The sequence below is a fragment of the Lissotriton vulgaris genome, chromosome 12 (genome assembly GCF_964263255.1).
Source record: "Lissotriton vulgaris chromosome 12, aLisVul1.2, whole genome shotgun sequence".
Classification (NCBI taxonomy): Eukaryota; Metazoa; Chordata; class Amphibia; order Caudata; family Salamandridae; genus Lissotriton; species Lissotriton vulgaris.
In genome coordinates, this window is record NC_141700.1 from 716,719,069 (window position 1) to 716,746,184 (window position 27,116).

Sequence of the window (27,116 nt, forward strand, 5' to 3'; positions counted from 1 at the left end):
GGCCCTCCCTCCCCCGTGTTGAACTAACAGCTGATAAGGAGAAAGTAGTGAAACCATCCACTGTCAGTATGTTTTGGGTGTCCCAGGTCTCCTGCATAGCTATTATGTCCATAGATCCTATGAAGTCCCTCCAGATAGGATCATCCACTTTGTTCTTGAGACCCGCAATGTTCCATGTTGCCAGAGTTATCTCCCGCCTACCCAGTGCCTCATCCGTTTTTTTACACAGTGGGGCCCCACCTTCGGCACCCTTCTCAAAAGTTAGAGTTGGGTCAGTGTTTAATACCTGCATAGCCAAGATGCTATTTTCATTTTGCAAAGGGGTAGGGGGGATATTTTGCCTCTGTCTAAGTGGTGAGCCCTGTATTTGTCAATCAACCCAGTCCATGGTTGGCAGACATTCATAACGGTTGGCAGTTGGAATGTTAAAGTGATTATCGTACCCATTTGCAGTCTGATGGTGATAATATGGGTGACTATTCTGGAGCCCTACAGCGAACCCTCCTTGAAGCGGTCTACCTCTTCTTCTCCTAACCAAGTTCCATTCCTCATCGCCACCCTCATCCCAGCCATAAGGTTGAGCCTCCCAGGGGGGGTTAAACCTCTGTCTGGCTTTTTGTTCGTGTGGGCCCCTTAACCAACTCCATCTTTTGTCCACTTGATTCCCAGGTAGGTAGAAATAAGAGAGAGGCCTAGCAGTAACAGTGCTTGCTTGATAACGAGAGGTTCCTCTACATATATGATCTACCACCTGTGTGTTCTCAAAAGTGACCACAATGCAATCCCCTTGTAAGTTTTTTCTATTCCCGCCCACCCATGGGGTTCTCTCCACCATTAAGATATTACTTGGCATATTCGGCGGTAGGGGATGGTTTTTTATTAAAGGTGGTCACTAGTGTAAGGCAAAACACGTGGTCCCTGTTCAACAGTGATACAAATGGTTGGAGTTCCTCGTAATAAGACAGGTCTGCATGCCAAAGGGACAATAGCATAGAGAGGGCAACCTTTCTTATTACAACATACAAAATACAAACACAGTCCGTCCTATGATGGCCTGCACTCTACTTCAGGACTTAAGTATTGGGGATTAATTGCAAAAATCCTAAATTCTAGATTCGTTTTGGAAGTGACTATTTAGCTTCAATTTAACAGCGAATTCTCTCACTTTTTCTTGGTTAAAACTGCAAATATTTGCAGGCTATTAATAGGTGAGTTCACACGGACTAATATACCATAGAAATAAAAAGCAATGTGCTGTTAATATTTGGTAAACCAGATAGGACTATATAAAATCAGTAGTATATTTTTAGCAAACACTGAGGCTTTTCTTGCATCAGGGTATTAACCCCTTAATACCAATGTATGTCTTTTTGCTTATTAAGAAATGCTTTGAAGCAAGGAGAAACAAAGTGTCCAACCGTCACAGTCACATCTACTAACTCACTGGACCTCAAGGGTATGAAAAAGTTTATTTTTATAAAGTTACTTTTCCTCTAAGGTGATCAAATATCAGATTTCACAATGAAATTAGATCTTAAAATAACTTGAGAAAAAAAAATCACTTTGATTTTTTTCTCTAAGCATTTTTCCCCATGCGAAGATGAAAAATAAATATGTTAATCTCTGCTAAGCCCGTCCTATGAAGAATGTAGCTTATCTTTAACAATGGAAACAGCTTTTAAGCACTTACTCATTATGAGCAGACACTTTCTAAATATAGAGTTTGACACTTTTTTTTAAATATATTAAGTACAGGAAGGTCGTGGAAGAGAGCCAAGCATACCACAAAGCTGCCTGGATATTTACAAATCAGGAAAGCTACTGGTACAGACAAATTCCAAAAAGAAGGTCCACATCCACCTACCAATACAGCCTCAAGTAATGAAATTGGGGTAATGACCTTTCTATTCAGATTTCAAGCTCCAAAAACCAAGTAGAAACTTGAGGAAGAGAATACTTGGACGTGGGAGAGTTTAGAACAAGAGGATACCATAATGATTATTGGAAAATATACCTCTACTATATCCTAATTCAGTTGGCAAGAATAATAAACACCAACTGAAAACAAGAAAATAAGAAACCAGGAGCAGAGAACACATAAAAGATTCCGCTCTATAGTATAACCAAGTAGCAGGAACTCCAACAGGCCTCTGGTACTGCAAATTAATGCCAATTAATACAGGCTGCAACATAAAATAATACAAAAATTGTTTTTCAGTTCAAAATGATTTTATTGAATTTTTGACAGAGGAAAAACACAGAATACATACAGAAAATTGATAATATAATTCATTATATTACATAAAGCGAATAAGCATAGTCATAAATAAGCATTCATAAATACATCACATCGCCTAAAAACCAACGTCAATGAAAGGATAACGAAAAATTTAAGGGAAGAAGGAAGGGAAGGAAGGAAGGGAAGAGGGAAATATACAATTCATGTCATAATAAATAAACCAAATAGAGTTACCAACTAATAGTTACAAAAACAATATAGTAATCAATAAATAGCATAGTAACATTGAAAGAACAGAAGTCATAACCTTATATATGAATCTATAGGTGACTAAAAAGATTGAAAATGCAAGGAATTATGATAAACACCTTGTAAAGACAATTGAGCACCTCTTCTTGTAAAGATAACCCAAGACCACCAAGCATGAACTGAGAGAGAAGTAGCATCCTTCCAACAAAAAGTAATTGATTTGAACGCAGCCGAAATCAGAAAATTAAATAACTTAGCTTCAGCATCTTCAAGAGGAGTAATTAAGGCAATCGATTTACATATTAACAATTTATAAGAAAGCAAATCAGAAATAGGTAGAATTTGCAATATAACATTCCATACTTCAGACCAAAATTTCATAATAATAGGACAATCAAATAACATGTGACGTAAAGAACCAGGATGTAAATTACAATGCCAACATAGGTTGGACGGTAATAATTTAGCTTTAAATAAACGTAACAGAGTCCATAAAGAGTTAAACAAAATATAAGCATTGGTTTGATAAAGTGAAACTGGTAGCCAACCAGAAATACTATTAGTCCAAATCAATGACCATAAATCAGTTGACAGGGAAATGGAGAGTTCATTATTCCAAAAAGTGGAAATTATATCAACGTTGGAACCTAATGAAATAGTACATTTTTTATAAAACACAGAAACTGCCTTTGGGGAAACAGAAACAGTATTGATGTAAATTAAAAAATCAGCTGAAGATACAGACGGAATGCCGTCCGGGAAGGAAACTAAAATGGAATTACATAAAAATTGATATTTTAACAAATCTGACATTGGCAAATTGAATTTTAATTGAAGTTGAGCAAAAAGAATAAATGCACCTTCTAAGAAAACATCTTTAAGAAAAAATATACCTTTAGCAATCCATGAAGACCAAAAAGAAACATTTCTGTTCAATTTTATTAGAGCACTATGCCATAAAGACAAATGCACCGTGGAGAGTAGAGGTAATGCAAAATTAGAGTCCAAATCGTTAAAAATTAATCTGGAAGATTTGATTATGGACGAGGAATGTATAATCTTAGAGGTAGGAGACATAGTTAATATGGATGGTAAAGTAAAAGGTTTTGCAAGGGAAGTTTCAATATGAAACCAAATAGGGGGATTAACGATAGGTGAACTATTAAACCATAATGAGCTCTGTTTTAAAATGAAAGCTTTATGATATAAATAGAAATCAGGTAGGGCAAAACCAACTTGGCATTTAGGAATTTTCTATTTTTTATAAGCAATGCGAGGAGGTTTATTATTCCAGAGAAACTTAGATAACAATTTATCAATATTTTTATAAACTTTGAGTGGAAATTGAGTAGGTATCATTGCAAGAGAATAAAATATTTTTGGGGCAATATTCATTTTAATAGATTCCATTCTTCCCCACCAGGAGAGATGAAGGGTAGACCACTTGGAGGTTTTTTGTTTAATATAATCAAGAATTAAATCACAATTCAATTTTAAGGTAGCCGGCAAGGAGGACGAAAATAATATACCCAGGTATTTTAACTTATTCTTTTGCCAAACAATATCTTTTGAAGGTAACATATCAGGAGTACAAAGCATATTTAAAGGGAAAAAATCAGTTTTAGTAACATTTAATTTATAGCCAGATACAGTTGAATATTTAGAAATAATGTCAAGCAAAAATGGAACAGACGATGCAGGATTACTAATAAATAATAACACATCATCAGCATATGCCAAAGTTTTTACAGTAACATTTTTAATAGTGATACCTTGAATATTTTCAGATTGACGAATTAAATTAAGAAAAGGTTCAATTCCCAGTAAAAATAAAAGAGGGGATAAGGGACAACCCTGACGTGTACCTCTAAAAAAGGAAAATTGGCTAGAAATCTGACCGTTAATAAATAATCGAGCAGTGGGAGCATAGTATAGAGCAGAAATCATACGAATAAAGGATGGGCCAAAATCAAAAGATAATAAAGTTTTAAATAAAAACTGCCAATGGATTTTATCAAAAGCTTTTTCTGCATCTAATGCCATAACACCAGCAGGGACAAGGAGAGCGGGACTTTGTTCAATAACATGCAGCAAAGTTCTAGTATTGTTAGCAGAATATCTATTTTTCATAAAACCAGATTGATCAGGGTGTATAATAGAATGAAGAACAGGGGCTAGTCTAGAGGCAAGGATTTTAGCATATAATTTACAGTCTTGATTAATCAAAGAAATGGGACGGTAATTAGAGACAAGGGTAGGGTCTTTATCAGGTTGGGTAGTACAACAATTAAGGCTTCTGAAAAAGAGCCCGAAATGGTACCTGAGGAACAAAAGTGAGAAAAGATCTGGTGCGAATAAGGTATTAGATGATTTTGAAATTGTTTATAAAATTTGGCAGGGATGCCATCAGGACCAGGAGATTTATTTTTTGGAAGGGATTTAATAGCAGCCAGCGTTTCATCAGTAGTAATAGGGGAATCTAACTCAAGTTTATCGGAGGAAGAAATATGAGGTAAATTAGAATAATTTAAAAAGGCATCAATTAGAGACTCATCACAAAAATCTGGCTTATTATATAAGGTGGAATAAAAATGTAAGAATTCTTGCACAATATCATTGTGGGAAAGTGCAATTTTACCTTGAGGACCTTGAATGGAGGTAATCTGTGTTTTATCCCTTTTAATACGTAAATAATTAGCAAGGAGCTTACCAGACCTATTAGAGTTGAAACGGAATCTAGCATTAGAATTAGAAAGCTGGACCCCAGCCCTAGTACTAAGAATAGCATTAAATTCATATCTCAGCTTTTGTAATTTAAGCTTATATTGGGGATCACTAGAAGTAATAAATAAACGTTCAAAATGAGCTATTTGTTTCTCTAAGGATATGATATTAGAATTAAATTTCTTATTCTCATGTGCCATAATAGAAATTGTAGAACCTCTGATATAAGCCTTAAATGCATCCCACCGATTAATAACAGAAGTAGAATTCTCCGGATTAAATGTAAAATAATCCTGAATCGCTTGCAATAATTTAGGTTTATGAGTGTCATTAAGGACAATATCAGTATTCATGCGCCATCTAGATTGCTTAACAAAAGGAGACGAAACATTTAAAACAAAAGAAATCAGGGCATGGTCAGATACATCAATAGTACCAATGGTAGGATTATTTGCCAATTGAACGAGAGAGGGGAAAGCAAAAAATAATCAATTCTGGAGTGGGGGTTGTGAGGATTGGAGAAAAAAGAAAATTCCTTAGCAGTGGGATGATGTAGTCTCCAAATATCAGCTAACTTGGTAGTATGAAGAAAAGTCTTAAAGGCATGAAAAATCTTAGAAGGTCGAAACCTAGAGGTAGACAATCTATCTAATAGGGGGTCAGCAAAAACATTAAAATCTCCCCCAAAAATCAAGGGAACTTTGCCTAACTTCAAAACCTCTGTTGTAACAGTAGCCCAAAATACAGGGTCATCTGTAGTAGGGCCGTAAACATTAAACAAAAAGAAAATAGAATCATGAATTTTGACTTTAACTATAATGTATCTGCCTTCAGTATCTGAAATCTTATTAAGAATTTGACAGTGCAGTCTCTTAGCAAAGAAAATTGCGACCCCATTTTTTTACCGTTAGCAGGTGAAGAGACAATATAATCCACCCATTTTTTGTTCATATATTGTAACACTTTATCGTCAACATGTGTTTCTTGAACAAAGCAAATGTCAGCTTTACAACAACCTAAATAATCCAAAATTTGTGTACGCTTTACTGGATGCCTTAAACCTTTTACATTTAGAGAAACAAACTTAATATTATGAGCATGAGCCATTAAGATTTAAGAGGAAAGAAAGAAGGGAATCAGAACAAGAAGAAGGAAGAAAAAGGCAGGCGAGAAGAGTAACTCTATGCAGAAAATAGGAAGGGAAGAAACAAAAAAGAGAGAGAAAGGAACAAACAAGAAACATGAATAGAGACAAAGAAACGCACACACATTCCTCAAGCATGGCCATTAACCGTTGGAGCCCACGAAGAAAATTATGCAGAGATGTGACACATGAAGTCGGACGCCACCATTTCAAGAGTTAGGGTCCTGAGTATCCATAGATGGAGGAGCTTGCTGATCAAGAAATAAGCGAAGATCTTCTGGACGCTGAAAGGATTTGGAGACATTATCTTTCCACACACGCATTGTAGAAGGGTCAAAAAGCCCATACTTGAAACCAAGGCTTCTCAGCTGCGGACGAAGGGAAGAAAATTCTTTACGAATAGCCACAGTTTCTCTAGCAAAGTCCTGGTGAATAAAGATTTTGGTACCATTCACCAACAATGATGGAATTTCTCTGGCAGCTTTCCGAATTAGAACCAGATGATGATGGCGCAGCACCTTAAATATCATTTGCCGTGGCCTAGTATGCCGAGGGTTCCGATGAGATGGGACTCTATGGGCTTTGTCAATCTCAAATTTTTCGGAAAACTTAATATTCAAAAGACCCGGTAGAAGAGATTCCAGATAGAGTCGGCAATTGGTCCCCTCAACATCTTCAGGCAAATTAAAAATGCGTAGATTATATTGTCTATTGCGATTTTCCATGTCCAACAGTTGAGTATGCATTGGAGCAATTTTGGCCATTAAAGGAGTAAAAGCGTCCAACTTATTTTTATTGTCTTGAATTTTAATGACATTGTCAGAAACCTTCATTGAAATGGAAGCCATGTCTTTCCGAACATTTTTTACTTCTGAGGCAATAGTATCAGTGTTTAGACGCAATGCCTTAATTTCTTCCAAAATTAGCGCAAGAGAAGGTTCTGAGGATTCCACTACCTTGGATTTAGTTGGAGGAGGAGAAACCTGCTGCTTTCTTTTATTAGTAGTGGACTGTTTGGAATCCATTCTGAGGTGAAAAAATATTCACTATCACATAGGAATATTAAAATAACAAATAACCACCTCAAAAATTGATAGAAATGAAGTAAATAGGAGCAAAAACGTCGAAAATCTCTCCAAAACAACAGGTGCAGCAGCTAAACTAAGCTGTAGGCGTGGCTAGGCCCAAGCCAGGCTCTGTCATAGATTTTACTCCGCCCCCTAGGCATTCTAAACCGGCAGTACCTGGAAGGGAAGCTGGTAGCAGGAACCATGAAGCCAGCAAAAGCACTTCCGTCGAGGAAATTCGTCAGGAAAAGACTTCCCAGGTGAAGAGCAGCATAAGGAGGCAAGCGCCGGTATTTTCCCCGACTTTTTGTGTCAAAATCGTCGTAAAGAAGATGTTGTAGGCTGTGGTGCTCACGGAGCTCCGGTGGCGGCGGCCATCTTGGTTGACGCGCTCGCGCGTCTCTACAAAAATTGTTTTTAATATAGGAAAGTATTGTCCTGAAGAATGTGACCAACGTTTTCACCGAAACGTCGCGTTGACAGGTTCTTTTTTTTCCAAATGTTTTTTATGAAATGTACTGTAATGTTTTAATAAATTGTATGATGTTTTTATGAAATAATGATAAATAACAGATCAGATCTCTTTCTTTATAATAAAATCTAATACAAAACGCAAATCTTCTTGTTAATCTCGCTTTGTCCATTACTGCTGCATAGCTCATATTGTTCAAAATCATCAGTATTTAAGAATTAAAAGTGAATTGTTTAATCCTAATGACACGTTTGTAAATTTGTTAATTTGTTTTTGGACTCCAAGAATTGACTAAACTTACAGGTCACCACAGAATAAGGTTAAACAGGGAGACTACTTATCGTAGTCTTATCTGTTAGTCAAAATCAGGAAAAGGGATTTCTTTGCATTTGTTGATCACAAACCCATTCCTTTTTCTTTAAAAGGGTGTCTCCCATTACTTGTTTACCGCATATACAGTGCAACCCACATATGACATTTAACTTCTATGCCTCTCTTGCAATATTTGATCCATTTACTACGGTCGCAAAGAAGAGTTAAATGGATCAAATGAGTGAAAATGATTTTATCAGGAGGGTTGTAGGGCCAGAGCATGTCACTATGGCACGGTACTAAAATGTCACAAGACAGATAGTCATAATACCAGCAGAAATCGCATCCATAAAAAGGAATACCGAACTGAAAAAGGTGAATTTTCTACAACCTTGAATTGTGTCTTATCGATTATTTCACATCAGTTCTCTTCGCTACTTAGCTCTTGTGAATTCTAGGATGTAGAATGTTTTGAGGTGTACCATGCAGTGCTCTGGACTAAAATGGTTCTCGAGCGCGAGCTTAGTGCATTACACCATCAGTGCGTTAACTGCTATTTAACGTGTATGTTTCCTGAAGAGCCTACAAACCATGAACTGCCCTCCAGCTATTAAGTCTTGCCCTTAAAAAGATTGCCTGACTCTGTGCCCCTGGAGCTTCTTCACAGGAAATGATCTTCTGACCAGCCAGCAAAGAGTTTTCTCAACTATGCTGCCTGAAATGGGGCGCCCTCTGGTGCCAATGATAGGCATTGCAATTAACCTTTCAGGGCAGCTTGGAGAGGGAGAGTCAGGCTCCATGCTCCTTCACCCTGAGAGGAAACAACATCATGCAACCTCTAACCTTAATAACATCACAGGAAGTGGAAATGACATCAGTCCATGGATCATCAGTGTGAGATCTTTAAATCAAATAACATAATTTTATAAGAAGGTGTTACAACAAGTCTCTCTTTAGAACTTGCAGAAAAATAAATACAGCATTAGCAATGTCTCTGGATAGAACATCAACCCTGTGTTCCTCAGAAGTGGCAATCATCTGGACCACAGGCTCCAGACATACCAGGGCTAGTTCTGACACACACCGACATTTGCTTGTTGTACCGGTGGTTCTTAGAAACAGTTCCTTTATTCTCAAGGTCAGAGCTCTCACAAATTAACTTGAATGGACACAACGCTTTTCATTCAAAGATATTTTAAATCTAAAACAGCAGTACTGGATACTACAAACAGTTCACACCTTAATAGGTCAGGGTTTTAATACATTTATCGTTTTTATTACACACTATATTCTAATGGTCTGAATTACGTACTCATTTTGAAAACGTTGAAGCAAGAAAGTTGAAGATGGAGAAACAGCATGGCGGATGGTCTCTCAATGCCATCAAATTGGAGAAGCCCCTTATACGTAAGGGTCAAGGAACCACATATCGGACTCTTAACTTCTACGAATGTAATTGTACCTGTCATTGTGTGAGGGGAGCTAGTCCTGCTGCTGCCTACACTGTATGGGGGGTTAATGGGTGTGTGTGTGTGCGCGCTCATGTGTGGTTAACTGCACCTTTCCATTGAGTACTAGTCATGTACATGTACTTTCTGTGTGTGTGCGCGCATGTGATTGCACTGCGGCCACCTATACTGTAGAGGTTGTGCATATTCGAGACTACGATATATTGTTTTCACTATGTAAAAGCCTAAGGTATTTGGTTTTGTCAATGTTTGTTTTTACCTCATGTGAAGATACTCAATTTGCATGGTTTGGTCAGGCAGGGACTAGATCGCAACTTCCAGGGCTGCGGACAGGACATGAAACGGTGGGGCTCACGAGACCGTACGGACAGTGCATAGGTTTGTGGTAGGTCGCGATGACTTTGTGGGTGAAGTGAACTCAGAGGCAGATTTCAGCAAATACAATGGTGGGTAGATTGCCAACCTCAGCCTACCCTCACCTCCTTTCATTATACATGTGGGGCCTTGAAGTATGCATGCATGCTACATGTCCTCATTGCCTCACCACTGACTTAACCCCTTTTACTCCAATTAGATGAATGGTTTCAAGGTCCCTAATTCAGTAACAATTTTCTGTAAGTAAACCGGACTTGAATTTCCGGGAGTAATTCACACCACTCAGAGGAAGTGTTATGATAAAGCCTCAAGTATGCTTGACTTTAATTTACTTGTCAGCAAGGAGCTGTAGTGCTGGAGACCGGACAGTTACTGCCTTGTTACTGTGGTTCTTCGGCTTTGGAATATTCCATGTAGTCACACAAGACTCTCCCCACCTCACTTCAATTTCCAGCTAGAATTTCTGTTCTCTCAAATGCTCCTTCTGCTTTCAGTAGACTCTGATATATCTATACATCTGTAGCTCCAGTGATGCAAAAATGCCTTGTTCACATGTTGCCTTAAACAATGTTGGGCTATCAATAAATACATGTTTATTAAGGAGCCGTATTGTCAAGTTGCCTTGGCTCTCCTTATGTAACACAGAGGTAATATACAAAATGATGTGCACCAATGGAACAAGCCCACTCTGGAAAATAATGTTTACACAACAGCAATGTTTCATTCTTTCCACGGCAAATATATCACTTACCCACACCCACGCACAAGCCCACCATCATGATTACTGGAATTGCTACTGCCACAGGATTAGTCTCCAGCGTAGACTTTGGACCAAAGTCTTCTGTGGCCACATCTAGAAGAATGGTGAAGAAAGAGAACCATGGTTAAGGTATGGCGTGCACCTTGAATAATGGAAATAAGACCAGAACTTTGCAACTTTTGCTCTACTTTCTCTGGCGAAAGTATTTCTGCATCAGCAGTCTTGCTCCTACTCTCAAGGTTGTTGCACCAAATGTGATGAACTCACAGAGGGTCTAATGGGAGCACGGTGCCACCCAAATAGCCGTACTGCTCATGAATGAATAGTCCCACACACCATGTACGAAGGGGGATGTGTAAAACAAAAAAGAACAAAATCAATAGGGGGCACTGCTCTGTTAGGAGAAGAACCCTCACTTACCCAAAGGTGACATGCTTCATCATAGGGTCCTCACACCAGGACCACAAGGAACCCAGTGATGTTTAGGAGCGAGGGACAGAATGCACATGTAAGTGTAAAAAGTGTAAATAAAACTATCTCCTGGTGGGCAAAAATTGTCTTTTATACTAGTGCCCCCAATGTATGGGACTCAAATGCTAAGTGAATAGGGATTACGGATATTCCCCTATAATATAAGGTCAAAATGTTTCTGCCAGTAGGGACCAAAAAAACTGTAGGTATTCCTCAGGACCAAAATGTATATTTCACTCTGCTAATGTGAGAATAAAAAAAAACAAAAAAAACTAGCCATACAATCAGCTTGATGGCTATTCTCGTGGTCCCGCTGTCCTAGTTGGATCCACTAGATGCCTGACCGCGTATGAACCAATCAGCTCAACCGTTTCAGTCACCTCTCAAATGGCAGCGCTTGTATGCTTCTAAGCACCTCCTTGTCTGAAGCACCAAATGTCATGACATAACTGGCTCCAAATCCAGTCACTCACAGTGCTGACTACTGGTCCACCACAGCCGATTGTCCTTACTGCTAACCAACATATGGAATGAGGCGAAGTGCAATTAGTAGATTACCCAGTATTCCTATTGATGCTTTGGTGTACTTCTCTGTAACAGGAGGAAGCTGGAGTTCAAATTGTCTACTTCTCTCTCTCTAAATAAGGGGAGACATCAAAGCCTAAGTAGGCCCACTGTGGACAAGGCAGGAGAGTGGACCATGCTAGAGACGTTCACAAGCTCCTAGGGTGTAACACTGTAGGAGCAGACCTTTTCCCAAGAGAGAGCAATTCATTGCGTAAGAAAAGAGAAGATGGAACAGAAACTGAAAAGTTAGGTGCAAGAACCTGGAATCAATTATCCGAAGAGAGAGTGAAGGTAAGAGTATCAAGGATTGCTTTAATTGGACTGGAACAGAAAGAGGAGAGTGATTACCTTGAAAGGATAGAGAAGTAGATCAAGAAGGAAGAGCCTTTCAAACATAAAGAAGGGAAAATGTAGACTGCTTGTGACTGGATCATGCACGGCTCACCGAAGACCTGGAGATGGAATCCAGAACACATCTCTGGGCCTTTCAGATAGCAGCAGTAAGTTCCCGAGTCGTTTGAAGAAACCTTCTGAAGGATCAAGGTGCCATTTTCATGGACTGTAATTCTTCCGTCTTCAGCATTGGCCAGGCCTGGGAGCTTCTGCTCAGTCTCAGAATTGCTAGCTGTGAATCGCCAGTGTATTTCTCTCTTGTTGTGTGGCAGGCAACACATGGGTTGCTGGAGGCATGGGAGCTGGACAGACTCCCCAGAAGCGATGGCCAGTGACTTGTTTGTGCCACAGATGAGAGAATCTAAATAGAGGAGCAGACAATTTGGAGAGCTGAACAATGCACAGTAGATTTGAAGAATATCAGAATAGTTGTAGTAGTACCAAACACTGCTGCTAAGATGGCATGCACACAGAGCAATAACCGGTGTTAGCATCTCACCAAACATCATGGCAATACTGAGCAACAGAGAGTTCCTCTGGCATCCAAGAGATGGCACTAAAGCAATGAAAGAACCAGGCCACAACCATGCACCTGCCTATTATAAACCCAGCTAAAAACTGGAGACCCTACTGTCTCTATCTGCCCTCTTGCGGACAGCAAGGATCCTTTATATCTGGCCCAGGATTTCTGACTCTGTTATTGCCTCAACCATGCACACGGTTAGATTTTTAATACAGCAACGTTCTGTCTCATGCTTCAGTCTCCCCTCACTATAACATCAGTTTTAGATCATCCTTTTTGTACTGCAGCTTTCCATTAACTGCAAAATGAATGTTCCCCTTTGCGTTATCATCACCCATGCAGTTTCCTTTCTTTGCAGATGGTTACAGAGCTGGATCTTCTCCCCCTGCAAGAATTCTAGAGCTTGTTTCCAAGGAAGGCCCTGGAAAGCCTGACGTAGTAAACTCTTTCTGGCCCATACATGATTTTCCAGAGTCTATTCTGCCAGTAGTAAGTACTCAAAGCTCTGTAACTTGAACTAAGCTGATAGGTTTACAAGTGTTCAGTTTATATCAGGTTCTAGGGCTGTGAAAAAGGTACACATTTCACTGGTCTCCTGGAATCACTTCTCCTTGTTCAGTTCCTGCGGGTAAGTAAAGCTGGGAAGCTACATCTTTTGGATTATTCTTAATAGCCCAAGATATTTTTGTGTACTCACAGGATCTCACGATTTCCACTTATATTTGTTACCTGGTTGCTTCCATTCCTGGAAGAGTTCGGAATAAAATGTCAATCCTTTAGGGTTAAGAAGGTGTGTCATCTCACCTATACCGCAAATGCATAGCACAAACCCCGGCCCCAATAGGAGCACATACCCCGGCCCCAATAGGAGCTCAAACACATATACCTACCATGTACAGCAGTACACATACCAATTTATCCCAAGCTGCTGATTTATTAGATCTCTCTGTTGAAAAGATATCAGGAGTTTCAGTGGTTGAGGATAAAGGGGCAGGGAATTTTCTGAACGTAAGTGAGAATGCGTGGACGGGGGGGTTATGGAGATCTTTTTTGCATTAGAAAGAACCCTCTCCGCAATTTTATCTTTGTTGGAGAAAAGTACATTAAACACTGATCACATACTGGAAGTTCTCTCGCCCATATTGGTAGGGGTTCAAGACCTTAAACAGTTCAAGCAAGCCCTAACGATCCCTGAAAAGGCTCCTCTAGTACCCAGTCAAGCATGTCAAATACACAATGGGATGCAAAATATTGATACAAATTCAGTGGTGGGGGATATAAAAGAAATGTTTGTGGGTCCTGAAAGTGCTTCTCCCGAAAGAAATCCAAATATAAGCTTGTTCCGTGCTAATCTTCACGAGTGTGCAAATGTCACTACAATAGGGGAAAACTTAAAATTAAAGGTTTCCTCAGCTCCTACCCCATTACGTGTTTACCCAATTAAAAAAAAAATCAATCTAAACGAATCAAGACTTCAGGTACCTGAGGAATTAGTTAACATCTCAGTTAGTGCACCTTTGGGAGAGGTCTCAATAGTGAGTAAAGGAAACGTCAAAAATGGCCGTAGGGGGAAGTAGAAGTTGAAGAACCGCCGTTTTCCCGAAACGTAAACAGAAAAAACTGCGGTTCACCCCTGAAAGTGAAATAGCAAATAGCTATACATCCCCCTTTATCAAAAAGAATATAAGGACTGTGGGTCAAACTATAATGAATGCGAGTCAAAAACATGGGCAGGAAAATAATTTTCAGACGAATAGTCCAATTTTAGTGTTGAACGCCCCTTCGTACCAAGAGGGTAAGGAAGAAAGTGGGCTAAATTATGGTACAGCAGTGACCTTAGTTTAAGAAGTAAATTGAATAATTTAGATGACCCTGTAATAGATCCAATTGTAGCTCCAGGAGGTGCTGTACGACACCCCTGTGGACAGGATCTGTCCCCAATGAGGCCTGTATCCAGCCAGGGGATAGTTGGGGGGCGGGGAATGACTATGGCTGTTAATAGTAAAGGGGGAAAGTTAGAAAGAGATTTACCCTCGGGACAACCAGGTATCCATAAAATTAGTAAATACTGGTATAGGTGCCGGGCAAGCGAGTAGGGTTTTAACTTTTAGCTCCCTGTTCGATGCCGAACCAATGTTATTGAATAGAAGTGCCCTCCTTAAGACACTATCTGAAATAGGGGATCTGGGGTTAATCAACAGTAAAGATATTGAATTTGTACACTTAGATTGGAGGAATGCACACCCTAGAACTAAAGCCATTTTCTCATCAGGAGTAGTGTCAGCACTGGTTTTAGCACACGTTGATGGTTTCAGGAGAAGAGGAATAGACGTGATCCCTAGTGTAGTCCTTTGTAGCGTTCCGACCAAAAGCCTTGGAACAATTTATCAGGCGCAAGGGAATGGCTCCACTGAGTACGAGGGTATAAACACCCACATAACGTATGAGGACAAGGAATAACAGTAGGAAGAAACACGGGTGTTAGAGAAATTAATATTTTAGCACCCGAGGTTCGGTGGGCTCCTAGTGCAAACGGGGAAGATTATGTGACAAAGTAGAGCTGGGTTGCAGGTACTTTGAATGGGGCAAAAACACCCACCATAAAGCCCACAGAGCGGGGTAGCCAATTGGGGAACATTATATCATGGAATGTGGCGGGGTTAGGAAAATCTAGTTATAAGCTTAAAGCTTTAGTAGAATTAGACCCCAAGATAATCTGTCTCCAGGAGACGTGGGCGGGGGAAGAGTTCCAGCTTGAGAACTTTTATGTGTACTGTAGCACAGCAAAAAAATCTGTAAAAGGGCATTCAAGTGGAGGTCTAGACATCTTACTCAGTTGCGACGTAGCATGGGACCCTGTGATATATAAACATCCATCAAATTGCTGTATTTGTGCAAAGCTGAAAATAGGAAAAGATAACTTGGGGCAAGCGATGTTACTGTTGCTGGTAAATGTGTATATTCCCCCGGGGAGGGCGTCTAATCCAATGGTCGACTCCATCTGCACTTTTGTGCAAAGTTTAGGTAATACTGAAGAACGTACACGTATAATGATGGTAGGGGACTTTAATGCTAAGCTAAGTAATAGTGGAGTCCTGTCCTTCTCTAATTCGGACCTGGAGGAGGTTTGGGCTATCCCAGAGTCTGTATTCCCGGCCCAATTAAAATCTGCTAAACACGGCCTATCCCTTCTGCAAAATATTAGGAATCTTGACCTTGTACTTTTAAACTGTAGATTTCCGGAGGACTCTCCTGCAGCTTATACTTTTAATGGGACATATGGCCACTCTTTAATTGATTATATGGCAGTTTCCTTTCAATTGTTTAGTGTGTGCACACAGTTCAAGGTACTCCCTACAAAGTTGAGTGACCATAACATTCTAGAGGTAAATATGGTTATAAAGATTGTGAAGCCCGAACTCTGGAATCGGAGGAAGGAAAATGTCACTTATTCTCGAAATAATGGCTGTACTTGTTGGTCATATAAGGCGCTTCCAAACTTAAAGAGGGTTTTCAAGAATATTGCTTTCAGCCCAAGTCCGGAGATCCCGGTTCTGAGGTATGAGAGGGTTTTGGCAGCAATTAGAAGATTGAGAAGAAATAAGCAAGGTGTGAGAGTTCCCCCAATAGTAATAACATCATGGGAAATTAGAAAACTTGAATAAGGAGATTAATGGTTTAATTAGAGACCAATTTAGAGAGCCCAGATTACAAAGGCAGAGAGAGATATATAGGCTAAAACAGGTTCGGAAAAGGAAAATAGCATCAGATCGGAGGACGGTTGAAGACGAAAAATGGGTTAATTTACGAGAAGTGGCTTTATCCGGGGATACTAGAAAGTTTTGGGCAATGATAGCAAAGTTTTGTGATGGGAGATAAAAATCAGAACCCATTTTAATCTCAGAAACCGAATGGTTTATTTATATTTACCAACTTTATGCTCCAAATCAACTAGCTGATCAGTTTGAAGAGGTCGCTAATGCTTTTTTAACGGGGGGTGATGTAGGAGCACCAACATGTTTGGAGATTGAAGGATACATTAAAGGGGCAAGATACTCTAGTGCAATGGGGCCAGATGATGTTCCTGTAGCTATAATAAAACAGGACTGCGAGGATTGGGCTAAATTCTTACATCCGTTGTTTATCCACTGTATAATGATGGGGACATCCCACAATCTTAGAAGGGAAGTATATTAGTCCCGTTATGTAAGAATGGCCCAAAAATTCCCCGGCCAGTTTTAGACAAATTTCCCTTTTAGATGCAACGGGGAAACTGTTCGCGAAGAGTATCCTCGGCCACTTGCAAGAGTGGGCATTCGGAAATAATTATATACCTTTGGAACAAACAGGATTCCGTGAGAATAGTGGCACACTGGATAACATCTCTGTTCTGCAAACCTTAATTGAAAAATATCCTGTGGGTCGGGGGGTCCCGTTGTGTCTTTATAGATATCTCCACAGCGTTCGATAGGGTAGATCGGGGGATGCTGTGGAGGAAATTGGTTACAATGGGGATTCCAGGGAACCTCCTAAGATTAATAATTGCTCTCCATTCTTTGATCGGGACAATAGTTTTATTGGGGGGGACACAAGGCCTCTCAAAGAATATAAGCACACATAACGGGCTGAAGCAGGGTTGCCTCCTGGCCCCTTTACTCTTTTCTATTTACATCAATGATCTGCCGAGTAGTGTAGGACAGAGTAAAGGGGACCCTCCTCAGGTAGGTAACCTAAAACAGAGTTGTCTGTTATATGCAGACAATGCAATAATAATGGACTTAACACCAATTGGTTTGCAAAGGCGACTGACAGAGCTAGTTAGGTATACCGAAGAGTATTTTTTAAAAATAAACATTTTAAAGAGTAAAGTTATGATTTTTAGTTATCAAGGTTGTAAGGTTAGAAAAAATTTGCATTGGTTTCTGGGAAAGGAAAAACTGGAAGTTGTAACCTTTTATCCCTATTTAGGAAAAATATTTACTAACAGGTGTTCAGCCAATAGACACATGGATCATTGCAAAGGTAAAGCGATTTCACAAGCCTCTGCAATTAATCGCCTGTACATGCAATGTGGGAAAAGACATTTCTCACACATTATTTCAGTTTATAAAATAAGGATCCCACGACTTTGAATTATGCTAGCGAAACAATAGATGCGCATGAGTGGGCCAAATTTGAGAAAGTGGAAGGAAAGATCTGGCGCCAAATATGTAATTTGAACCGTGCAGCGCCGATCGCAGCGCTTAGACTCAAATTTGGTCTCCTTTCTACATATGTGTTATCAATGGCTGCCTGTTTAAGGTGGTGTAATGCTCTGATAAACGGTTCCGACCATTTACTAAGGGCAGCGTTGCACAGGGAAATATTTGTAAACATGTTGGGAAAAATGCTATTTTTAGAAATTATTTAAAAGCATTAAGCATGTATGGTTTAGATATGGACGGGGCAGCGGTTTTATGTAAAACAGCCTTAAAGAAGATAATTAAGAAAACAATATATGTGGTTTCTCGTGAAAGAGATTTGAAATTGTGCTCATTGAAGTATGGATTGTATTGTTGGGAGCACTATTGTTAAAAATCCCCAACCTTATGTCATATGGAACCTGAAACACGAAGTACGTAGGGTGATTCTGTTATTAAGATTGAATTTATTACCTCTAAGAATTGTAACGGGTTCCTAGGAGGGTATTCCCAAAAATGAAAGATATTGTCAGCTATGTAATGGTGGTATACAAGATCTGAATCATGTTTTGTTCGTGTGCCCTGCACTCCATCAATACGACATAGATATTTAAGGATTGGTTTTCTAAAGTATAATATTTCCACAGCAGAACAGGCCCGTAACTGCTTTCTGTCCCCTCCATCCGAACTGATGTGTTTTAAATTTTTTCGCTTTTTCAAAGAATTTTTAAATATTTATTAAGATCGTAAAATGTTACGGTTATTTGAGTGTCTATAGTACTTGTATGTTAGACCATTTACCCTGCTGCTAGGGGAGGTTGGGAAATAATCTCCCAAAAAGTTGCACAGAGCACTTGCACCTTTTTCGGACGTGTTAGTCGTCTTTTTAAGTTCTTATGTGCACCTTATGAGATACTTGATCTGCTAGTTATTCATGGGTAAAGAGTGTTCCGTAGAGGTTGCTTAGACATTAGCACTTCATAAAAACTTTTTGCTGCTAGTATTATTTGGGATAATTTTTCCAAAAGAAGATGCACAGAGCCCTTTAAGCTTAGGTTTTTATGCTTACAACCAAACATGTGTATCTTTTTAAATTGTTGAGTTTTTGATATTTATTTTTGGATTACAACCGTATATTAATTCTTCTGTGTACCTCACTTAATCAGGTTTTCCTGATAAACCATAGCGTGCTGCAATTGAAAGAAGCCTGAATATGTTGAAAGACCTTCTACATTGAAATGAAGTTGACCACCGTAGAGTAACGCTTAGTGAACAGAAAAACTGTTCTCTTTTAATTTAATGTTTTGAGCATAGAATTAGCCTAAACAATTTGTATAAATTGGTAATAATTCGTATATGGTAACTTTACTACCTAATTAATGCTTATGTTTTTTTAAATGAAATGTGAATTTGTAATTTTATGGTGTATGGAATTGTGTTTTAATAATGTGCTTAATGTGGAATTCTTCGGAATTCTAAATCATAACAAAATATTGAATTGCATAGCACAAACTAAACACATCAGGGCTCATTTGTGGTCTGTTCACACAAGCATTCCATCTCCATGCAGTCAAACAAATCAGCCCAATATATAGTTTTTTTATTACATGTGCAATGGCTTCACTGAGAGAGTCCTGTCTCACCTACCAATGCCTTAGCTCTGCTCACAGCCTCCTACGACTCCCTCTACATTTCACCATACCCTTAGCCTATGCGATTCCCTGTAGCAATGTAATGAAAACAATAAGATGCATTTCTTTTGAAAATAATTGTGCTATTTCTAATTCAGATCTTTCTGTTTGGAAGTGGGAACCATGTATCGCTATCTAGCCAGAGTAATCACACTCCCTATGTAGGGTTCCCTGACGTACCCACTAAACTTAGGAAAAAGACGGTGCCCTAAAGTCCAGGCGTTTGTCTCTAGGCACTTTGACATACCCACATTCTTCTGTTGGGTAGCAAAGCTCTTTGTTTATTTTATCCCTTATTCTGACAGTTGAGGCCGCCACCAAGATTCAGGGCTCACATTTCTTCTTTCAAAAGGCATGTGCTTTCTTTAACCAACCACACCCTGTTAGTTAACAGTTCCAAGCTGGCTTCTCAGCCAGAATATTGAATATTCACTGTAACCCTGCCTATCCGATTACTCATAGCAATGCTTTACTCAATTAACACCTTGGCTGCTAGGGGGTTTTCCCCTCCTGCGCTGAAAATACTTGAATACTATAGAATCATGACACGGTCCACTCGTCATAAGCACAGGACAGGTAAAACCCATGACGAGTTGACCTTGTCATGAGCATGGAAGGGGTTAAATGCATGCAGTGTGTATGCTTCCCACTCCTACCTGTATTCACGGTGAGCTGCACCTCTGTGCAGATCTTTCTGGTGGATGGCCCTGTGGTTAGTAGGTTACATGTATACAGTCCGTTGTCCCCTTCAGTGACATCCGTGATCTGCAGGGTAGCGTTGCCATGACGGGACCAGCCCTCTGACACAGACGTCCTGTTGGTAAACATACTTTTCTGCTGTTGGTTGGCCGGGGTCTGCAGGTCATCATCGTGGACCACATAGTCAACTCCCCGTTGTCTTACCTGCCAGACCAACTCATACGTGCTTGTTGGTGGGGGTCCCTTCCACGCAAAATTACATGGTAGTATGACAGTATCACCACAGGAGCTCACCACAGTCAGCCTCTGCACAGTGCAAATAAAAACCCCTGGAAACAAAATGGAACAAAAGTCAGAGGCTGCTATCTGTGTCACACTAAGCACCAATGACCAAGCATTAAGGTTCTCCACCAGAGCTACTGTAGCCGTCTCAATCTGCAGAAAGTAGTTCATAAAAAACTATTACAGTAGCATGACAGAGCTCAGTATTGAGGCTGAAGGTTTCCAAAGGGGCCAAAGGCAGTAACAGAGTGAGGGTAAGAAAAATGAAAATGGGAAGAGAAAGAAAGGATGAACAAACAAACCCAAGGATAATTAAAGAAAAGAAGGAGAACTAAAGAAAGGACAAACAAAAAGGAAGAGTGAAAGAAACGAAATGAAAGGAGAGTTAAAGAAATAAAATAATTACAGCAAAATCAAGAAGATTGGAATGCCAAATAGAACGACAGGACTAAAGGACAGACAAAAGAAAGAAAGGAAAGAATGAAAGGAGTAAACGACAGATGAAAGAAAGAAACTAAGAATTAAAGAAAGAGCAAAAAGAAAGTAAAGAGCGGAGGATTAATGAAACGAGGGTTAACAAAGGAGAATTAAAGAAAAGGGTGGAAAAATAAATTAGGGAAAGAAAGTAAAGAGTATTAAAGAAAAAGGAAAGGAAAAATGAAAAAGCAAAAGACAACCAGGGAAGAAAAAAAATTAGGAGTCAAAGCAACCGAGGCAAAAGATGAAAAGAAATGAGGACTTGGGCACCAGAAAGATAAAGAAGGAAAGAAGAAGAATATAATGAAGTACATAAAAAGACTAACGAGGGAGATTAAATGAAAGAATAAGCAAAAAGAGGAAGCAAGAAAAAATCAGAGGATGATTGCTATGCTAACATTCTGTGCATTTTGTGGGAATTCCGTGCACTGTGGGGGCTGAAATAATATGGTCCTCCTTAGTTTATTGTGGCAATTTTAAGCATTGTAAAGGTCCGGCCTTAATTTGTATGTTGTTGGAACCAAAGGCATCATGTTGCCATCTGTGTTTAATCGTGGTTTCGGCATAAACTGAACACCAGGAGCACTGCCCACAGCCTTTCAGCAGGACAAAAAAGAAATTTATAATAACACAATGTTATTGTCATTTTATTTTTCTGTGCTGTGGCAGTTTTGTGGGGTGAGGCTAGGCTGCACATGGGGCAGGAGTGTTGGCACCCTCCTAAGTGCGTATGAATGTTTGGCTGGTCCTCTGGGGACAGCAAAACATTAATGGGCACTTTGCATGCTCTCCACCCAGGCTGCATTACAGCCTGGGTGGAGAACATCCCCAGGTTCCAATTCGGCATCTGAGCATCGAACCACGGCGCTTAGGCTTAGACCAATCACTATGCTGCATTGCGGAGTTGTGATTGGCTTAGGGGAGTTTATCCTGCTTCCTATTCGAACAGAAGCCAGGAAGACGAGGTAGAGGATGGAGGAGAAGCACTGGCCGGGCAGCCGGCCGGCAAGTGATCTTTTTTTATTTTATTTTTCTCCCTTCCTTCCCCATGTTTCCCGCCCCACTACTGCTTCGCAGGAGCAGCCCCGACTGACACCAGGCATTCTGTCAACATCCTAACAATTATTGTGGCTACTGCTAAAACTGTAGTGGTGATCCCTGGCATATGGTGCCCAGACATTCCTTGTGATGGACATCCTGGTATTAGGTGGGCATCCCTGACATTTCGTGTTTACCATTAAAATATGATGGGCATAAATGGAGGGTGCTTAGGACATATGGGCATGTGAGGCAGATTCTGTCATGTACTGAGTACTTGATCAAAATGACAACTAGCCATTTGGAGACAAACCCATTGATATACTAAAAGTTAAAAGTTATGTGATTGACAACCCCCTCCCTACCTAAATCAAACTGTCGGCATTTGCGAATAAAAGTTTTATTTTTCAGGAAAGTTGAGGTCAGAAATATTGCATTTAAATTGTACTGTGTATTAGCCACTTTTTGTTACCTAAGGACACAGTAGATTGTGATATAAGCAAATGATTGCTCTATGGACTGTTTATGTACATTTTATTAATAAAATGACAAAGAAGTGCTCTTATTTCCTACACTATACTTAAAATGAGTAACCAGATCATCTGCATATTTCCTACCACCTTTCTGATATGTATATTTCCCCATACAATTTGGGAGCCACAAATAGTTTGTACCTCAAATGTCTTACCTTTTGGGAATGCTCAAAACGCCAGAGGGGAACAAGATGTGCACTCATGGATCAGTGTGCGAAGGATAGCATGTCATTTGCCTATAACTGGCTCTCAAACAGGCTATCTTAAGTTGAACATAGTTATGAAACTCTGACACTACACCGGCTGTTCAAGAGGAAGAGGTGCAAAAGGAGGCTGGATGGAGGGGCATGGGGGAAGTTACAGCGAGAACATACTTAGAATTGGATTGCAATTTCTCCAGTCACTGGCTACTGCAAAGGATAAAGCAGCCCACTCAACCACAACCAACTCAGAAAATTCCTGGACCGGTGGAAGCCTCTACCCGTAGAGGAAGATCCAGCTGGAAGAAGGATTTCTTCTGACTCCTGCTGGAGACAAGACTATGGACTTCTTCTGTCACTGAGGAATTGGAACTGCTTGAGAAAGGTTAGCTGGTCAGCCTCCTGTTTGCTTGCTTCAGGGGCAGAAAAATTAGAAGGACTCCTGATTGCAAGATGTCTCAGTTGACTACAGATGCCTGGAACTTGCAGTAGACATGGCTTGACAGAGATCTTATGCCTAGAAGCTTGCGCTGTGGACCTAGGGGATGAAGGACCAACCAAAAGAAAAATTTCCAGAAGTTGGAAAATAGTAGGACTTAGTTTACTTTTTTCCACCTACAGAGGAAAGGGACAAGGTGCTGAAGCTTGCCCAGGACAATCACAATCTAGTCAAGTAAGAAATGCAGGTTAATCCCTCTAAGCTATATGCCACTTCGAAAACAGGTTCGACTGGACCGTGTAATAAAGGTATGTGGAGCACTGCCCAACTACAGTTCATGCTTTACCCAAAGGAGGATTTGACTTACAAAAAAGTGATTACATTTAAATTACAAACTTTGACAGATTGGCAACCATGCCCAAGTCGGACTAGCAATGCAACCTAGCAGCCAAGAAATCCAGATTTGTTTCGCGTGGACTTTTTGGCACCAAAGCCAGTAGCTTCAGCTTAAGCATGGGCGAATTTTGCGGATCTCGCGTTCGCGGATTTTGCGGATTTGCGAACTCGCAATCCTCAAAATCCGCGAATTCTCGCGAATTTGCGGATTTTTTTTTATGTTCGCACGGGTTTCTGCAAGTTCGCGAGGTTTTTGTACAATTTCGCAAATTGCGAAATTGTACAAAACGCGTGCGAACTTGCAGCAGCCCGTGCGAACACGAAGAGAAAGAAACTCCTGGTCACAGGAACAGCACGGGGATTGCGCTCATGAAAGTCAAGGATGCAAAGGCCTCTACCCAGCATCACAGCTGATTTTCCACGGTAGATTTGGGAAGAGGCACACCTGTCCAGCCTCGAAGACGCTCATGATTGTTTTTGGGCTAATGAATGAGTCACTGAATTTGAGCATTAACTAGTTCGAGCGACCATGATTTGCGGATTTTGTGGTGGGGGGGGGGGGGTGCTTCCATGCGAGTTCACATGCCTCTTGTATGTATAAAAGGTCAGAGAAAGATCGGTTCAGCAGATGAAGAAAAAGAAGCTCCTGGTCACAGGAACAGCACGGGTATTGCGCTCGTGAAAGTCAAGGATGCAAAGGCCTCTATCCAGCATCACAGCTGATTTTCCGCGGTACATTTGGGAAGAGGCACATGATTGTTTTTGGGCTAATGAATGAGTCACTGAATTTGAGCATTAACTAGTTCGAGCGACCATGTGTGTGTTACTATGCAATCGCCCTGAAGGGCGCAGGGGTCCCTTGAGTGACCTGTAAGGCTGTGCTGCCCTGTAACTATTTTACAATGGCGCCAGCAAGCTGCCAGCGCCGTTGTAAAATAGTTACAAAGTTAGCTTGCACAGGAAGCACCTGCTTCGTTTTATCTAGTGGTTCCTGTGCAAGCTAACTTTGTAACTATTTTACAACGGCGCTGGCAGCTTGCTGGCGCCATTGTAAAATAGTTAAATGAGTGTGGGTTCAACTTTTGAACCCGTTACGTTCGCGGATTTTTTTTTGCGGATTTTGCGGGAAATCCGCAAAATTCGCGGATTGCGGATTTCCCGAAAATCCGCAAAATCCGTGAGCGTAACGGATTTCACGCTCATGCTTACTTCAGCTGGAGCTCGGAGATTACATATCTGACTTTAATGAGCCACTGCAACCATACTGGGAAAACAAGGGGGAGAGCAAGGGATAATGTCCACCTGTGGTGGACGGGGAATGCTCCTGTTCCCCTGGTCAAGGATATAGAAAACAAATGGAGGAGTATCACCCGAAGTTAGGCTGAAGGTTTTCCAAGAGGAGGAATTATTATTCCTTTTGTAAGAAACCCCTCACTCACCACCTAGTGGTGACATGCTTCATCATCGGGGTCCACCCTGGTGGCCTTGCGTCACCAGGGTGTGCTTTGACACCTGTAGTACAGTGGAGCAGGTAGTGAATGTGGGTGCAGAAAAATAAATGTTAAAAATTGTCCTGGTTTAACTTGAAAAAGTGAGTTTTATTAAAAAGTAACTGGACAATAATAAAAAATAAGGGGCGAGATACTGGAAGGAGAGTTACGACCTAAGTATCTCTATATGTGTAATGGTGAGTTGGTCAACATGTTTCTACCTTATGGGTAAATACCCGGTATTCGTCAGGACCAAGGAGATGGACGGTGTGAGTCCCCTAAAAGACTCACCCTATCCTAAATCCTTTCTGTACCAATTGGCAAATAGGCCAAAGGTGGTATGCTCAAAAAATATAGAGCATGAGTTGAAAGAAGTAAAAACTCTTTGTAGATCTTTCAAGTGCTTTGGCGGGCAGGGGGTAGGCACATCACGCAGTACAACGTATTAGTTTACTGGCGAGGAGGGTGGCCCATAACCTACTTCTACCTTCCACTGCTCGGCAGAGGGATGCTTACATGGGTAAAAGGTACGAGGAGATGGAGCTGGGTTGAGGATGGGTTGAGGATGTAAAATGCCTTGAGAAGTAGTGTTCTTTGCAAGATGTGGGTCTTCAACTGTTTTCCTAACTTGGAGCATTGCTGTGGCAGTCCTGATAGATACAGAGGGGAACAAAAGGGTGGGGTGGGGGTCTGGTGTTGTTCCAGATCCTGGGTGCATAGATTGAAATAACCTGCTGTCTTGTTTTTCCCCTTTTACACTTCTTAATCTGAAGTCGGTTGGTGTCCTGGCTGTGAATGTGCCAAGATCCGCCAGAGATGGTGAGCTTGTCTGCAAGGTAAGTGGGGTGTTGGTCGTGATAGCTTTGTAAATGGTTCAGCTGATTAGAAGATGGTGCAATCCAGAAAAGGGAACCAATGAAGCTCCTTCAGAATGGGAGTGGAATGATAGTATATTTCTTCAGGCCCTGAATGACACGTGCTGCAGCATGTAGGATGCCCCTAATGTGTGCCATTGTTGTGACTTGGAGGCCATGGTGTATGCCATTACCTCCATCCAGATGAGAGAATGTAAGGGCTTGAACAGCAGTTCTAAAGTCCCCTTTTGGAAGAAACATCTTTACTTTCTTTAGAAGAGAGAAATGGTACCAGTCAGTCTTTGTTGTTTAGGCAATATGTTACGTGAGGGGGTGATGTCTATGGTAAATCTAAGTGGCTTGCCATCAATGAAAGTTGGGGTTTGAGGCCTTCGAAGTTCATGCTGTTCACCCAGGTTTGTACTGCATCTTGTTTGTTGGTCTTGGCAAATGACAAGAATAATGTCTTGGTTGGGTTGAGCTCCAGGTAGGTGCTGGACATTCAGGTCTGGATGATGTGCAAGCAGTATTTGCGGCATTGGATGTATGGTGCAGAGAAGACTTTCAAGTAGACTTGCGCATGACTGGCATATTGGTGAATCTTGATGTGGCCATCTGTGAGCAGAGCACCAAGCGTCTCCAAGTATAGGTTGAACAGGACAGGAGACAGTGTATGGAGTCCTCGGGGACTCTATACATGCCCATTTGAACATAACTGTGCTGGTTAAAAAGCTAGCAGGAAAACTAGTGGAGGACACCACCGGTGAATCTCATTCGAGAGGTGAGCTGGTTGAATATGTGGAAGGCAGAAGAAAGATCCAAAAATATCAGGAGGCAGGGGTCATCGTCATAAGTGGTCAAGAGGGCATCTTCAATGATGTGTAAGGTAGAGGTTTCCGTGCTGCAGCGTGGTCTGAAGCTAGAATAATAGTTGTGCAGGAGGTGGTTAGCATTTTATTCAATGTTATTTACGTTTTTTTCTTTTTAAATGGTACGTTATGCATTAGGATTTAGGCGTGGCTATTGGATAACTATTTTATATCTGAAAATATTTTGTATATACAAAAGAGTG

At 40.6% G+C, this 27,116-nt stretch overlaps 1 protein-coding gene across 1 annotated transcript in view; it reads right to left on the reverse strand.

The window, feature by feature from the left end:
* The window catches only part of LOC147678103 (uncharacterized), an 84,352-nt gene that overhangs the window by 35,947 nt on the left and 21,289 nt on the right, over window positions 1-27,116 (reverse strand). Inside the window, exons 3-5 of the mRNA XM_086945962.1 lie at window positions 20,293-20,664; window positions 12,295-12,603; window positions 10,803-10,904 (exon numbers count right to left, since the gene is read on the reverse strand). Coding sequence (XP_086802088.1) covers window positions 10,803-10,904; window positions 12,295-12,603; window positions 20,293-20,664 — 783 coding nt within the window. The remainder of the gene's footprint in view (window positions 1-10,802; window positions 10,905-12,294; window positions 12,604-20,292; window positions 20,665-27,116) is intronic.